This window comes from Carassius gibelio, chromosome B24 (genome assembly GCF_023724105.1).
Source record: "Carassius gibelio isolate Cgi1373 ecotype wild population from Czech Republic chromosome B24, carGib1.2-hapl.c, whole genome shotgun sequence".
Taxonomy (NCBI): Eukaryota; Metazoa; Chordata; class Actinopteri; order Cypriniformes; family Cyprinidae; genus Carassius; species Carassius gibelio.
This window is the reverse complement of record NC_068419.1, coordinates 21,410,357-21,428,321: the sequence shown is the minus strand read 5'-3', so window position 1 is coordinate 21,428,321 and position 17,965 is coordinate 21,410,357. Positions and strand designations below refer to the sequence as shown.

At 34.9% G+C, this 17,965-nt stretch overlaps 1 protein-coding gene across 1 annotated transcript; it reads left to right on the top strand.

Annotated features, from left to right (window-relative positions):
- The first annotated feature begins 8,258 nt into the window (after nt 1-8,258).
- Nucleotides 8,259-17,098, top strand: anxa13 (annexin A13). The gene is made up of 11 exons (XM_052596106.1): nt 8,259-8,359; nt 10,284-10,359; nt 10,526-10,620; nt 10,700-10,870; nt 10,981-11,014; nt 12,744-12,823; nt 13,050-13,118; nt 13,802-13,903; nt 14,031-14,106; nt 15,608-15,720; nt 16,004-17,098. The coding sequence occupies exons 1-11, from the start codon at nt 8,345-8,347 to the stop codon at nt 16,121-16,123; spliced, it is 951 nt and encodes a 316-aa protein (XP_052452066.1). The 5' UTR covers nt 8,259-8,344; the 3' UTR covers nt 16,124-17,098.
- Nucleotides 17,099-17,965: the final 867 nt, after the last annotated feature.

The window sequence follows — 17,965 nt, the reverse complement described above, 5'->3', positions numbered from 1 at the left end:
CTGAATGAAATCAAAATGAAGGGATAAAAGAAACTTAAATGAAAACTTTACTTGTATTGCACCTTGTATTGCTTTTTTTTTTTTTTTTACAATGGTCTAGTATATACTGGTGTTATTCTGGCCTGTTTCTCTATGGAAATTTGAAACAGAAGTTTGTTTTCAGCATTAAAAAAAAAAAAAAAAATCCTTTTGTGCCTTAACAGTGGTGCTTGACAACCAGCCAATCAGATCTGACCTTGACATTTTTTAGTTAGTATTAAACCATTTCTCACAGATTTTAGGAGCATGACACTGATGAAACCTAAAACGGTTCTACAAAGAGCCCTGATTATTGATTCTTCACCGGTTCAATATGTTGCATTTGCAAAAATCTCTTGGCTGGTTTTACATTGTCAGCATTTTTGCTTTCATTAATAATAATGACTGATCTCCCCACAAAGGCTCCAGCTAAGTGGTCATGGCCTATTCTCAAAGTAAATTTGTATCCTGGCAGTCTTAGTTCTCTCCAAGGTTTGTTTACTTTAAACTTAAAGGAAGCCTTTAGAAGCCTTTATTGTTACCACTTCAGGATATTCATATGAATGTTTGGCTCAGCTCCTGAAAAGCTTTTATGGAGATGCTGAAGTCTTTCTGACAGAGATCAATTGGTGTTCTGTATGGGGAAAGTGGATAAGACGATACCAGGTTTTTCCTCAAATTTCTGTCAATAGCCAAGCTGCTGAAGATCAGTCCAGTCAACTATTGTACAAATGTGATGTGAATACTTGATTCCAGTTCTTCCACTAGATTTTCAGAAGAATATGTGAGTGATGCTTGCTGCAGTAAAACTCTTGATTGTTGTGGATGGTTGCCAGGTGTTGATAAGTTGTTCTGGGTTGCCTTTGGTGTTTGAAATAACACTTAATGGGTTAATTTGACCCAAAATGAAAATTCTGCCATCATTACAATGGATGGACAGAAATCATTTGAATTTAATTAAAAATGTGTTCTGTAGATTAACAAATTTTTCATGGGTTTGAAACAGCATGAGGTTAATTAATAATAAATAATGACAGAATTTTCATTTTGTGATGAACTAATCCTTTAAAGGCAGGGTAGGTGATATGGTTCAAACATTATTTTTGGTATGCATAACTGACAACATGCCGAAAGATAAGACAGAGCAGGTTATTTCTGGTATGAAACAGTCTCAGTCTTCAAACTTTGTTATTTTACCATTTTTACAATTTATACAGGCTTTTTTGGCTCTTTAATCTGTTGTGACAGAATGCCTTAGTGCCTCAGTTCAAGCGGAACACATGAACCTATCATCTTTTCATATTTACTTGAGGCACAAAATAAACAATCAATTTCTCCAAAGTTTACACTCTCCTTTCTGATTTGTTTGTCGGACAAAATGGTGGATTCAGCATTATGATTGGTCAGAATCCCTGTCAAACAAGCTCTTTGCAAATGGTTAATTAGGGTGGTTTTGTTAAGCATACCTGGCAACCTTGCTGTATGAAGACAATGTAGGAATGTTCCTAGGCATTTTCCTCAGTAAAAACACCATCAATGATACTTCAGATACTTTATCAGTGAATAATTATATAATACTGAGGGAAGTTGGGTGACCAAACTTAAGCCTAAATTTGGTCTCTGTAGCATTTTTTTCTCACCTTCCTGCAAATTCTACAACCCAAGCTTCAACCATACTTCAGTACTAAAGGTTTAATGACCTATGGACGCTGTTAACTCTTTGGATTGCGAGTCCTGATGAGCTGTAATGTAAGGTAAAAGCATACTAAAAGAGTATAAACAAATCCCTTTTGCATTGATTTCACTTTTCAAGAGCACTCTGTCAGTGGAAAGAACAGCCAATCAATACAGTGAGACTGGCCGCTCTATACACTGGCACAAATGGAGAAGAATGTTGTTTCAGATTTGCTATCACATATCACATCTGTGACTGCAGGGGAAATTTCATATATTGCATACATGTCATAAATTATGAGTAGCCTTTTATTTTCTATATTAAATTGAAACATATGGAAATTAGAACAGTGACCTAGTAATTAGCGCAATGTTCTTGAAAGCTTGAGTAGCAGATTCAGGTTTGATTCTGCCTTGTGAATTACTCACATCCTTATGGCCAAACCACTTGTGAAGATGAATTATTTAGTATTTGGAATGCTTACCTTTTGCTTTAATGCAGCAGCACTCAAACTTCATGAAACCTTAGGCACATGTTCACCAGCATGAGTTGAGAATGTAAAAAAAAAAAAAAACATTTTTTTTACAAAAATGTTTCAGTAACACTTTAATTAAAGCAACACTTTGCAAATTTTGGCGCTCTAGCGGTTAATAAACAGAACTGCACGCTTCCCGCGGAAGAACATTCTAACCGGAGCTACTTCTATCTATCTATCTATCTATCTATCTATCTATCTATCTATCTATCTATCTATCTATCTATCTATCTATCTATCTATCTATCTATCTATCTATCTATCGCAAACTGTTCATGTTTTACATTTTTCAAAATACTTTCTAGAAAGAAAGAAAGAAAGAACAAAGAAAGAAAGAATCTTTCGCACATGATATTTCATTAAGCTTTTTCTTATCCAGAAATGTATGTTGCTAGTGGTTAAAAAAAAAAAAAAAAAGTCACAATCATTCTATAAAATCAAGGCATTGTACACTCCAACTATTTAAATGTTTTGATGTTCTATCTGCATAAAATATCAGGAAGAGCTTTAGAATTTCTTTCTGACCGTCACAGTGGGTGGTCTAATGCCCACAGAGCTCAGGGGTATAGCTAAATCCCTGCTAGCTCTGGCTGTGCTCAGAAGATAAATCCAGCACAAGACACCCACACGCGTTTTTCATTCCCCTAGGCAGCATACAGCGGGCCACGCATTTGTAATGGGACAATTCATGACTCATCAAGGTGTTCCAGAGGCGATGTGACAAATCCTACAAGGCTAAGCTCATGAATATGAATTAGGTCGTGCTGACGTACCTTGGTTAACTTCCTGGAGTGCCCAGCCACAGAACCTAATTAAAATTCATGAGCCAAACTTCCAACTTTTAGGTAGTGTTTAACTGCATAACCAACTAGTCAACTAACCAACTGTCTGTCAGTAAACTAGTCATGTGTACTCAGTGGGTCAGGGTGTCACTGGTTAGCTTCAGCTGGTTTGTTTGACCATTGACTGCCTTTCAGTACCTATATGCATTATAACTACTGTTAATAAATAATTTTAAAGAAAAGTTCACTCAAATCTCCTGCATTAGCAGCACCATACATGTGGTACTCTTGTGAACACACTTCGAAGACTGACACAGATTAAAAATGGCACTTCATGACTGAAAGGTTCCCAGCCCCTGCTTTAACTGATGGATTGGAGTCACGTGGTTTACTTGTGGATTATTGTGATGTTTTTATCAGGTGTTTGGACTCTCATTCTGGCGGCACCCGTTCACTGCAAATGATCCGTTGGTTAGCAAGTGATGTAGTGCTACATTTCTCCAAATCTGTTCTGATGAAGAAACTCATTCTTTTACATTTTAATGTCAAAGACACACATTCCCAAAAACACAGCACTCACTCTCCCCTGATTACTGTTCACTCGCACCTGCAGCTCATCACCACACACATCAACACCCATACAAAACTCACTTTGCCCTGTGTGGTCACCAAGAGAGAAACTCAGCTTTTTTGCTTTGCTAAGTCAGAAGCTTCAAGGGCTCGTATGTTTAACATTAGATGTATTGCACACCAATTATGACTTAATAATTTTCATCACTCTTCTTAATGTAAACTCTGGCTAAGTGAGTCACTATTTACTGTACAGGCTTACAGTGCCATGTGTATGTTGCTAATGTATATATATATATATCATCTAAGAGGCACTGAAGAATAATGGTTTCGAAAAGTTCCTGCTTCCGTCATGAGTGAGAAACATTTAGTTATCTACAAAATTCATCCACCAATTACATATGCCACACGTTGCTAAAACCCACCTACCTCAGCCCACATTCTTCACCGTTTCCCAAACAACACAAACTTCCTCTAAACCGTCCTTTGTTTCTCTATTTGCTATGATTAACTGTGAGCCCTTATGACATATTCACCCAATTAAAGGCCCTCTCTACACTGAGGATAATTTCCATGAGAAATTCCTCTGCGCCTGGCTGTCAGCACCAACGCTACAACTCCACGATTCCACCCACGCCACACACACACACACACACACACACACACAGACAGACACACACGCATGCTCAGAATGGAAAACTCAGAAGTGAATACTTCACAGTGTGCACCTAAACTACTATGTAGTAAAAGAAATATTACATACACATATTCACTTACAGGGTTGGTAAATGATGGTAAATGAATTTGGCTTGCTGTCGTTTAAGGAGCTCTGTGCTGAACGCTTTACCCTTGAGAAGTAAACAAGACAGCTTTTTATGTTAAATAACTGATTTGGTAGGAACAGCTTTATTATGTAATGAATCAACACACCATTGGTTAATCTTGAACTTTTGCAATTAAATATTTATTTTGAATTTACATATGTTCTATATATATATATATATATATATATATACACACACACACACACACACACAGTTTTTGTTTGTAATTTTTCATGCTAGCACTTGATATATTTCGGAGGAGGAGCTGGAGCTTATAAAGAGGGAGGAGCTATAAAGATTTGGGTTACTTTTCTTATTAGTATTCTACAGAAAAAGGACAAGGGATACATGTATGTTTAGAATTTGGAATAAAATATTATTACCTAGTGTTTAATGTTTTTATTTATTTTTAATCAGTATATAATTGAGAAATTTAAGCAGCAATGTGCATTCATACTGCACCAATTTTTATTTATTTATTTAACTTTTATGGTTGTAGGTAACCCACTGATCATGCAAACATGTAAAACGCCTTCATATTCTTCAATGTTTTTTTACTTGAAAAAGGCAGAACTGTCACAAACTCATTTTCCATAAGGGATTGTGTTAACGATCATTAGCTCAGATTTTTGACACATTTATTGTAATACAAGTACACAGCAGTTCATATGCAAATAAATGTGCATATGAGTTTGCATTTTTAATGAACGTACCTTTTTTTATGTGATGAATCTGGAAATTGTACACTTAACCCAGCACAGAATCCATCAATTCTGCTCCAAACCTTTTACTGCTTTTGTGGTGTAGCCTACTGACATCTAGTGGAAAAGAGAGCAACTAAAACGTGATGAAGACTGTTAATGACATTAATTGAACTTCCCTGCGCTTTTCAGGTGGAAAAAAGGGGAAAGAAAAAAATATTCCTCTATACTTTCACAAGTCTGTTCCCTGTTCCAGTTGAACTAGCTTCTGCCAAATGAATAAATGTAAATGTAGTCGAGACAGCACCCAAACATTTGTGTTTGTGTATTTCCTATATATTAAAATGTGTGTAATTTAACTTCTGACATACAGTTATACTGAAATATAGTCATTGTTCTGTGTTTTTTTTTTAATACAATCCATACAATTCAATACATACAATCATTTACATACAATCCAACTTAAGACCACTTCTACCTTGATGAACCAATCACAGCCGAACCTAACCAGTATCCAATCATATCACAACAAATGAATTGCCTCCTCTCACATGACTTTACCCCATTTATTCTCAATCACCCTCCTCCAAACTCATGCATGCTTCATAGGGTCTGTTACATTACCCCAACACTGCCAGTGTAACTGTGAAGTATGCAAACCTGTTAAGACACATCAACTTGTGCACTCTTTGACCGAGCATTGTGACATCATAAGCCACACACAAAACATTTCATTATTGAGTTCAAACATAAATAATAAAATGCTATGTGTAACCTCTATTATATTGCATGTTATATTTAATTCTATTGCTTTTTAATAAAGGAATTGCCTCCTCTCACATGACTTTACCCCATTTATTCTCAATCACCCTCCTCCAAACTCATGCATGCTTCATAGGGTCTGTTAAAACTAAATGGGCACAGGTGAAGCGAGACAGACATGGACTCCCGATGTAACTTTACCTGCTAGTGTCGCTGTTAGACAAAGTTTCCTTAGAAAACATTTTTAATTTTTTAATTGTTTTACTTAAAAAAAAAAAATCATCCAATATTTTGAGGAAACACTGCCTCCCTTGCCTCGGAGGAAATGCCTCTTGTAGAGTGGTAAGCATATTTGGATGCAGGTCACAGAAACGATCTGAGAAACCAAGACCATGACATAGACCCCAGGGGCACTGGCCTTACAAATATTCCAGAAGCGGTGATCAAGACAGCTTTATGGATGCTGACAGTGACAAGAACCTCAAAGCGGTAATAAAGTTGCCTTAGTACCCCCAGTGAGCAAGCCAAAGGCATCGTGGCAAGGAAAAACTCACTACAAATGTCGAATTAAATGTATGGGCACATTGTTTCAGAAAAGCAAGGATATGTAAAGTGCTTAGCATGCTTAATGACAACAGATGCCATTTCCTGGACTGTTGTAAAGCCCACAACTCATAACCGTAACTAATATGAATTTCAAGAAGTGACCAAAACAGCTGGTCACCTACAGTAGTGGGAGCCACGAGATTCACATTGACTACTGGATGGTCCAGAGTGACCCAGTATGATAGCATCCCTAAACATTCCAATAGACCTCCTGCAATCGACAAAGATGCCAACAACCGGCCCAAAAAGATAAAGCGTGGGAGATCCAACAAGCACAAGAACAAACCGACATCTACTCTGGACAATTTATTGGTGAATCGTGATCAGAAACTGTGGGAGGAACAATATTCATTGTCAAGCAAATATGGTGGTGTAACAAAGAAGTGCAACAGGCGATTAAGGAAAAGAAGCTGGCTCTCAATAGTGGAGCATGCAACTTGGAATGATACTGAACGCTAAATTGGAAGTAAAAAGGGGAGTGGCTGCCGCTACCACAAAGACCAGCATGCCCAGTTGGACATGTGACTGTTCAACCCAAGACACAAACCACATCATGCAAGTCAGAGGAGCTTGCAGCAGGTCTCGGATCCTCAGCAGGAAGGTGTTAATTAAGCCTCAGGCGGAAGGAAGTGTAGGGAAAGGAGAGGTGTCAGTGAAATGGTAAAACATTTGCATTACTTATTTGAAAATCTAACACGGATATTTTTTTTTCTTGAAAATTTAAAAGTAATGTATTACTTTTCTAATTACTTGTAAAAAACTAATAATCTGTTTATGTCACTTTATGTCACAACTTATAATACATTACCCCAACACTGCCAGTGTAACTGTGAAGTATGCAAACCTGTTAAGACACATCAACTTGTGCACTCTTTGACCGAGCATTGTGACATCATAAGCCACACATAAAACATTTCATTCTTGAGTTCAAACATAAATAATAAAATGCTATGTGTAACCTCTATTATATTGCATGTTATATTTAATTATATTGCTTTTTTTTTTAAATAACTCCCAGTCTTTAATTAGTTAAATATTTTTTTTCAAGAGCTTCAAGATTGTTTAAATAATGAAAATAACTGCTAGTATATTAAACCTTAATCATTCAACAAAAAATAATGGATATTTAACTTGTATATCTTTAAATCAAATATGATGTAAACCGTATTCAGATTAAAAGCTTTGAGTGTTTTATCAAGTTGTGTAGAATCTAAATTGATCCAAAAGAGATTAATATCTCTCTTCTTGTCAGATTTGTTATTAATACTGTTCTACACTTTACATAAGCATTGATTTGTTAAGTTCGTCTAAATAATAATAATAATAAATTAAATTAAATAAATACACAACTATTGCTTTTAAATGTATCGTTGAAATGAATTGAAATGTTGCTGACTAGATTCAAAGGCAAAACACAGTAGAGGGAGCCATTTCTCGTTTTACAGGTGGAAAATAAATTAAATAGATTATTGTGCGTCCCCTAATCAGTTGTGATATTTGCAAATTGAATAAAGTGATTTTCTAACAGTTTTTCTGTGGTTTGAAGTCTTGTGGACAGTGTTGTTGTTTGGAGATGTTTTTCAAACTATTTTCTTACTGCTTAAAAAAAACACGTTAGAATTGCAGAATTAATAGTTATGCTATAATATATGTAGAAGTTATGTATAATAATACTGTATAGATGGTTATAATGTTTTTTTTTCAAAATGCAGATGTCCAAAGCGTTGGTGCTGTCCGGCTCTCGTGAGAGCGTAAAGCCATCCCGTTATTTCCCTGCGTGCTGACGTCACTTACAGAAACTCTTGCGCGTGTGGCCTGCAGCTCGGACAGCGGTCAGATCATCTGATCATCAAACACCAGAAACTCTCACCATGGGAAACTGCCAAGTGAGTATTTCATTACATTTTTTGATACGTCTACGTCAGAGAAACATAGCTAACTATTAACGTTACTTCAACATTCTGCGTTGAGTTTGGCCTGGGACACGTCGCAAAAGCGTTTTTTTTTTTTAAGAAATAAAAATGGATATAGAGGGAAAATAATAAAGACAGTTAAGATTTCTCACGTCTTCCGCTGCCAAGCTGCTTTCGGCAAACGCAGCGCTTTATATCGCGTGAACTCTGAATGTGATGCCGTTATATGCGTCTCGTGCTTCTTTTCTGAGCTTTCCAGGCTTTATTTTACTGCTGAATGTTGAAAATACTTTTGTTTGTACACTTTTACACGAATAGCTATTACAGCGATTTTGATTGTATATATGATATTGTAAAGGGAGTATCAGTTTCCCGTTAGGAGTCAGAGGAAGTGCATTGGGAGGAGACTGGGACAAACTCAGTTTCATTTAGTCCTGATGCAGGGCCTCCATCAGGATCACAGTGTGTTTGGACAGGGCTGGGCGCTTCCTCCTGCATTCCTCACACAGCCTTTTGTTCATATGGGGAGACTGGGTGCTCTAGTATGACAATAAACCTCTTTATTCACAAAAAGAGTGTCGCTCAATAAAGATTTTGACTTAAAAATCAATAAATATAATTTTAGTGTTTCATTTAGTTGTACTGGTGGGATTGGTCGTAGTTGGATTAGTATTTTGATGTCTTTGAACGTATATCTTTGTATAAAGTTAACATAAATTTCCGGGGCCAGTTGTTCAGAAAGTTTAATCTGGATCAGAATTAACACCTTCTTACTTTTGGGCCGGTTTTTCAAAGCAAAATTGGATTGGATCACCCTTATCCAGATACAAACTTTTTTTAGATTTCCAAATCTGGATCACTAGTGCCATGACCTGGTGAAAAAAAAAAATATATATATATATATATATATATATATATATAATTTTTTGCATTCTAGTTTTGCAATGCATTTACACAAATAACTACTTCTGACCATCAGTGACGATTGTGCCAATTTAGTTTACAATCAGTGATTTAAAAATACAACAACTTTAAATATTAAAAATAATATTTTAGTTTGAAATGGACAGCTGTTCAGGTATTTAGGGATATATTATGTGTTACACATTTTTTTATTTTTTGGACCAGTTTTACATTTGTATTACATTTTTGTTCCTAAAATCCATCCTTCTGCTGGAATCAGAAGAACCCCCCCCCCCCCCCTCCCCCCAATACACACACACACACTCACTCACACACCTTTTTATTATTATACTATACTAATTATACCGAAATCTTTTGAACAACACAAACTGAGGATTTTATCCAAATCAAAACCAGGATTGTATTTTGTGATCTTATCTTAATTCACAATTTTAGATATATTATTATTTTTCTTATTTATTTTTTTTGAACAACCAATTTTTAAGATTTGATATCCGATGACCAAAATCTGACCAGACTGAATTTAACTAAGAAGCCGTAGATGTTGCCATAAAAATATTTTACCATGGGCGTGTTTTGGGACCATTGCAACATTAGAAGAAAAAAATAATAATAATACTTATATATATTTAAATAAATAGGATTTATCTCATTTCAACTAATCAATATACAGCGGCAAAAAAAATGCTTCTTAAAATTTTTCTGTAATAATAAACAGTGACGATTAAATATTTGCTACAACAGGAGTAATTGAAATATTACTTGTTATATTAAGTTCGATATTATGGTCAGTTTTTAATACTGTTAACTCAACTAATCATAATGACTGTGAGTGTTAAGGCAATGTCAAACTCACAACTGTTGAATACTAAAACATGAATTTAGTGATCTGGGCTTGTGTTACTTATGTAGTTGACTGTGAACATGAACTAAATGAACATTTGAAATGATTCTCCTCGGTTTTATTTGACAGCCAACCGTTGTTCCTTATGAAGACTTCGATGTAGTTGCTGACATAAAGGCCATTCGCAAAGCCTGCAAAGGTTTAGGTGAGATGCTTAAGTTAGTCTTACATTTTAATTAGCGTTCAGTATGTTTATTAAATGAATATACCGTACAATTACAGTTTTAGATGCAGTTATAGTAAGTCTGCTATTTACTGGATATTTTCATCACTAGAGGATATGTTTGTGGTCATTCTGTTTCATTTTCAAGGAACTGATGAGCAAGCCATCATAGACATCCTCGCCAATCGAAGTGCAGCTCAGAGACTGGAGATCAAGGAAGCGTACTTTGACAAATATGATGACGTGAGTACTCTGAAAACAGCACAGAAATCATTTTAAAGAATAACGAGCATGCCTCCACAGATTTGTGTTTTCTCTGAAGGAGCTGGTGGAGGTTTTGAAGAGTGAGCTGACTGGTAATTTTGAGAATGCCATTGTTGCCATGCTGGACCCTCCTCACGTGTTTGCTGTCAAAGAGCTCAGGAAGGCCATGAAGGGCGCTGGCACAGACGAGGATGTCCTGGTGGAGATTCTGTGCACTTCTACCAATGCTGTATGTCCATCTGTCTGCTCTGCAAGTTCCTGTGTGTGTCACCTTCCCCAAAGCTGGGGCAAATGTTTGTCCATGAAATGAATCATTTACTACTTTTTGTTTTCTAACAGGATATTGCCACTTACAAAGATACCTACATGCATGGTAAGAATGACTTAACCAATGTGCTTTAAACACTGCCAAGCTCAAAAATTGTTTTAACTATACTGTCTTAAAAATTGTCATTAGTAACACTTTATTTTGTCCATTTAAATTTATGCACGAAATGCAAAATGCTTTGCCTATGGCTACCAAAAGGAAGATCAACTTATTGTGAAACGAAACAAAACAAAACTAAACTAAATTAAACTAAACTAAACTAAACTAAACTAAACTAAACTAAATTAAATTAAATTAAATTAAATTAAATTAAATTAAATTAAATTAAATTAAATTAAATATCCTTACTAAGCAAATATATCTGGGATATAATTTTAATTTATTCTTTTTATGTATTTTTTTTTTGTATTGAGACAATAAAAGCGTAGACTCGATATAATTAAGTTATTCAAAATTAGATTCATTTATTATAAGTTTTCACATGAGTGAGCTCTATAAAGGGAGCCCTCTTTGCTCAATTTCTTTAATTCATTCATAATTTGAAGACAAAGTCTAGTGGTTTTATACTGCTAAGAGGACCTTTGTCCACGTGTACTGCTGAGTTTCAGGAGCGACAGATGCATATAATTATAGAATTCATTATTTTTCCGTGAGTCACTCCTAAAATTGCTATGATTAACAGGGATAACCATAGCAACGAACACGACAAAACATCTGACAAACTATGTCAAAATAGATCTGTGCATCAAGTATTGTAGTTTAAAATGTGTGTGTGTATTTGAATTTTTTTAATTATGTCTAAAACTAATTAAAGGTATTTAATGCATTATTTAAAAATAATAATAATTATTAGCATTAATAATTCACTTATTTTATTCTCTAAATATTTCAACTTTATTCTCATAGTATTACGACTTAATTCTCTAAATATTTCGACTTTATTCTCTAAATATTTCGACTTTATTCTCGTAGTATTATGACTTTATTCTCATAGTATTTCGACTTTATTCTCATAGTATTACGACTTTATTCTCTAAATATTTCGACTTTATTCTCGTAGTATTATGACTTTATTCTCATAGTATTTCGACTTTATTCTCATAGTATTACGACTTTATTCTCTAAATATTTTGACTTTATTCTCGTAGTATTACGACTTTATTCTCTAAATATTTCGACTTTATTCTCTAAATATTTTGACTTTATTCTCGTAGTATTACGACTTTATTGTCGAAATATTTCGACTTTAATCTCATAACATTTAGATTTTATTCTTGTAATATTTTGACATTTTTATCGTAATTTATCAACTCTATTCTCGTAATATTATGACTTTATTCTCGTAGTAGGCCTATTACGACTTTATTCTGGAAACATTTAGACTTTATTCTCAAAATATTTTGACCTTTAATCTCGTAACATTTTGATTTTATTCTCGTAATATTTCGAGTTTATTTTTGAAACATTACCACATTAATCTCGTAATCTTAGATTTTATTTTTTCAATGTGGCACTAAAACGCTGTCGTAGTAAAGAGACAATATATTGGGTGAAAAATTAAATAAAATCTATTATGCTTATCCGGGGACCAGAATACAGACACTTTTTACATTCTTGGGGTTCTCAGAAGTGAAAATCATCATAGTTGTGTAAATACAACCACACAGCAGCATCAGTTCCATTATGAGATCACAGTTTGAACAGTTTATCTATTACTTTATCAAGTAAAGCAAACTAGGTTTGGTAAGGATCACCTGTATGTTGTTGTCTACAGTGCATGACAGGGATTTGGAGGCAGACATTGAAGCAGACACCAGTGGGGATGTTAGGAGACTGCTAACATTGCTCCTCGAGGTAAATCCGCTTCATCCGAAATCAAAATGGTTGCTTAGGTCTTACAAAATGACCACTCTGCATTCCTGAGCGACGTAAAGCGCTCACTGTTGGCCTGTGTTTAGTGCTCCTCCCTCTCCCTGCTGTCCCTATAGAGCACTGGAGCTTTCATTAGATAAGTAGAAGCAGGATTCAGTGACGTGACTCAGATTGGATTTCAAGGGCGTCAATACTTTCTCTCTTGTAGGGTAACAGAGACGAGAGCTATGAGGTGGACGAAGCACTGGCAGAGCAAGATGCCGTCTCACTGTTTGAAGTAGGAACCTCAGTTTTAATACACATCTGGAAACACACATGTCTGGAACATCTCAAATATTATTCTTTTAATTATTTATAACTTGGCACAATAATATTTTTTGACGCTTTTGAAAGAAGTGTGTGATGCTCAATAAGGATGCTTTGATTTGATCAAAACTACTGTTTATATTGAGAAGTACTATTGCAGTTTAAAATACCTTTTTATATATATGTTTTAATATGTTTTAAAATGGTATTTATTTCTGTGCTGGAAATCCTGAATTTAGCAGACGTTACTCTTGTCTTCAGTGTCATGTGATCGATTAGAAATCAGTCTAATATGTTAATTTGCTACTCAAAATAAATTATATTATCAAAGTCAAATAGGATGTGCTGCATATATATATATATATATATATATATATATATATATATATATATATATATATATATATATATATATATATATATTCTTACTGACCCCAGTGTTTTTAACAGTAGTGTATAATAAGACATTTGCATGTCCATGGTTCTCTGATGTCAGTTAATCTTGATTCTTTCTAAACAAACAAAGATGTGTGCTAGGACGTACAAATACCTGTCAATTATTGAGATCACTCTGGAATATTCAATGGCAAAATAATGCTTTTAATATTTATTCACACACCAAGTTCAATTCCAGATGTTTTAATTCTCTGTCAGGCTGGAGAGGGCAGCTTTGGCACAGATGAGTCAACCTTCAGCTTCATCCTGGCCACCAGGAACTACTTCCAACTGCAGGCCACATTCAAAGCTTATGAAGCCGTGAGTTCGTGCTGTTCTTAGAGCTTAAGACAGTAACTTATGTACGATATGTATAATACGTTGTGTTACTTCATGTGTAACAGCTCTGGATTACTTTTAGATTGTATTTCACCTTATTCTCCAACAGATTTCTGGAACAGAGATTCTGGATGCAATCGATAAGGAAACCTCCGGAACTCTGAACGACTGCTACACTGCACTCGGTTTGTATTAAACACAGGCTTTGTCCAAAAGCCTATGTTTTATTGTATTATTATTGTAGTATGAACAACAAAGAAATGACATGGCATCTAAGTAAAGTAAAGCAAAAACTATGATGGTACGGTGGTGTCCATTCACATTAAGACCAGTTCACCCTCAGGCCTTCCAAGACGTAGATACAGATTTGTTCACCAATGGATCCTCTGCAGTGAATGGGTGCCGGCAGAATGAGAGTCCAAACAGCTGATGAAAACACCACAATAACCCACAAATAATCCACACCACTCCTGTCAGTTATAAATATAAAAGTTTTATATTTGGGTTTTGGGAGTCCTCAATAACAGATTTGACATGCATGCAAGGTAAAAAACACTTTCATTGTCTTATAATATGCATTTATTTTTACAATTATTTGCTCAACGACTCCCAAACGATTCATTTCTCCAAACCCCACCTTTGCGTGACGCTAATCTGCGGTGATTGGTCTGATTGGTCTCATTTGCATTTCACAAAGCCTGATAAAGCAGCGTTTGTGAGGCAGTGCCGCTTTCTGTACAGCGTTACCGAGGAAGCTGCTATTTAGTGGAAAAGAATGAATTAGCATTTTCATTCAAACCAACTCGAAAAGATCAACAAGTGGGCGGGAAATATGTTAATGTTTCATGTTGACGTCAACATGAAACGGCTTGGGATTCGTTTTAGAAACGACTCGTGTCAAAGATTCGGAGTCGACTCTTTCTTTTGACAGACAATAACTTATATGTAATGCACGTTGCACTTTCAGATTTCAAACTTTGCAGGATGTTTTCATTCTCTTAGAGCTGTGTTACACACTGCATGTAAGATCATTTAAAAAAAAATCCATAATATGGGCACTTTAAAACTGTTACTTCAGGCAAAAAATACCAGTCTATCATCCATATTGATGCTTTCTACAGTGAAATAGTCCATGCAACAACATATTTGTTTAGAAATGTTTTGGAGTGTTTTCTCTTTATATGTGCGTGTACTGTATTTTCTTCCTGATGCAGACTAGAGCACCTTTTCACTTGAGAAAGTAATATTATGGATAGAGTACTCATATTTTAGCTAGAATCGATAGTTTGAAGCTAAAAGCCTCTTGATGGGTTTGTTTATTATAAACACACAGACATTAATAGATGGATTGAAGTTGTGTGGATTATTTTGGTATCATTGGACTCTCATTCTGACGGCACCCATTCACTGCAATGCTAAATTCCTTTTAATCTGTTGATGAAGAGTCAAACTCATCTACGTCTTGAATGGCCTGGTTTTGCAGCATATTTTCATTTTTTTGGGGTGAACTGTTCCTTCTAGTCTGTATACTGTATACAAACACAGATTGGGTGCATTGTGAACAAAGCCAAAATGCCTTGGTAAAATATTAGAGTTTTGTAATATTTAGAGGTCCCAGTTTTTATTATTTGTATAGTAATACTATAGGGCTCGCTCACTGGTTAACTCTTCCCATCGAACCCACAGTGAGGTGTGCTAAGAACCCTCAGCTTTACTTTGCCCGGAAGCTGAACGCGGCGATGAAAGGCGCTGGAACTGACGAAGACACTCTCATCCGCATCATTATGTGTCGCTCAGAGGTATAATACAACTTATCAAATCATCTGTCAAAAAATCTAGTGTTAATAATAAACCATACTGTACTTTTGAATTGTTGTGCACTTTTGGTTCAGTTCTCCAATTGGAAATGAAAGGTTGAACGCATTGCATCATGGAATATTACGCATATATCCTCCATAGACACTGATATTTAGTTTGATGTATGTTTATACTGCATAATGAATACTGTTCTGTTGTTACACAGAGGTCAGGCTAGACCGTCTTATAAAACAGCCTGTAATGGACACTCTTCTGTTTGAATAGATTGATCTGGAGACCATTAAAGACATGTACCTGGAGAAATACGACGTGTCTCTTAAAGACGCCATCAGTTCGGAATGCGGCGGAGATTTCAAGCGCCTGCTGCTGGCCATCCTTCACTAAAGAAACCCAGTCCTAGTGCTCACCGTGGACCAAGGAGGTTTTCACTACAGTCATATATGTTTTATATAGCTTAGTTTGAAGTGGAGAGTTAGTAACACAAGCTTCAAGTACAATATGTTTGATATGAATGTTTTATTATGCCGTGCAAATATGTATTTCGTATATATTATGAAGATGCATAACACCACTCAAATGTCTCATGTAAACAAACAGAAACATGCATTGGTGTCCAGTTTCTGTGGCATTCCTTATTCTTGGGGCATAATTGGCCAGTTGAATTAGTTTAAGTGGAGTTTCCAGGATTATAAGATAACATCGTTACATTATGAAGTTGAGAAGTCAATGCATGAATGATACAAAGCCAGCATTTCCCATCTTGCAGTGTTTTTCCACACTGAAACCTCACAGTTTTACTGTTTCAAAATGTGCATGACCATGTGAATCTTAATATTTATGTGAATGACTTTGTAAGGCTTAAATGCTAAAACTACAATGTAACATTTACATTATGCGAAACAGTTGCTTATTTATGAGACTTCTGCAGCTTTTTTTTTGTTCACTTGTGGTAAAATATCGAAATTATTGAAGAAACGGTTTTTACTCACCCAATTAATATTCTCTGTGTTGTTATGACTAAAACAAACATAAACACTAAAGTATTTATATCATTTACATGAAATCATTTTAATATAACGTACAGTATATTTTAATATACCTGTAACATAAGAATACAGGCAAAGTTCTGCTATTCTCCCAAAAATGTATTTAATCAGATTTATATAAAGAACGTTTACTAGCCCCATGTGTCAGTTGGTATAAATGAATGCCAGGACTATTTGAATATTTAAATGAAACATACAGTGGTATGAATAAACATGAGATGGAATCTGGAGTAGGATGTTCTGTATTAATACAAATGTATTTCCCTAAAGTTATTAACTGAATAAAATAAAGCAGTTCCTGGATGACTATCAATATTATTGTGACATTTTTGTTTTTAATGCATAATATGATCCCCTCAAAAATATTTATTTGAGAAAAGTGTAAAAAAGAAAAGGAAGACTATTGAAATTAGATACTAAAAATCAATGGACAAATAAATAAAGAAAAAAAAACTGAGTGAACATTGGTAGAGGCGGGTCAGTGGTTTCTTCTAAGGGGACATAAATATTACATATTTAAGAATGTTTTAAATATTGCATAACAACCACTGAAACAAGGTAAAACAAAACAACAAAATGTCTTACTGTAATTCACATTTCAACATTTCTTCTTTGGAAAAGAAATGTGCTTTTCTTTTTTTTTATAAAATACAGTGGGTTTATGATATGCCAAACTATGAATTATTAGTCATTAATAATTAATTATTTGTAATCTATTATATTTAAACAACAACAACAACAAACAAAAAGAGTTGAATACCTGCAGAATATTTACCTTTTAACACTTCTGAAAAAAAAAAAGTTTAATTTCATTTTATAATGATTTGGGTTATTTATTTTAATCAAAGGACACTTGCTTCTGGAAACTTAGAAGAAAGAAAAGTATTAAAAAAACTAATTGCAGCAGATCAAAACAGCAACATTTAGAAACTCATAGCTAATTCAGAAGCAACCCAGGTTTTTTAAGAATTTTTATTTGTTTTTGCATGAGTATGTTAACATATCAGTTATAAAGTATCAATGGCGTGTTACCTAAAAACCAAATAAAAGGGCATTTGCATAAAACTGAAGACATTTCAGTCGAATAGTGAAGTCGAGTCTTATCTTTCAGAGCGCATGTAGCTTACGCAGTAAACGCTAGGTGGCGGTATATTTCAGTGGCGCTCCGTCCTCTAGTATC

Coding starts and splice junctions, on each gene's coding strand:
- anxa13 (XM_052596106.1), top strand. Junction 12,824..13,049: donor TGCTAACATTGCTCCTCGAG/GTAAATCCGCTT, acceptor TCTCTCTTGTAG/GGTAACAGAGACGAGAGCTA. Junction 15,721..16,003: donor TCATTATGTGTCGCTCAGAG/GTATAATACAAC, acceptor CTGTTTGAATAG/ATTGATCTGGAGACCATTAA.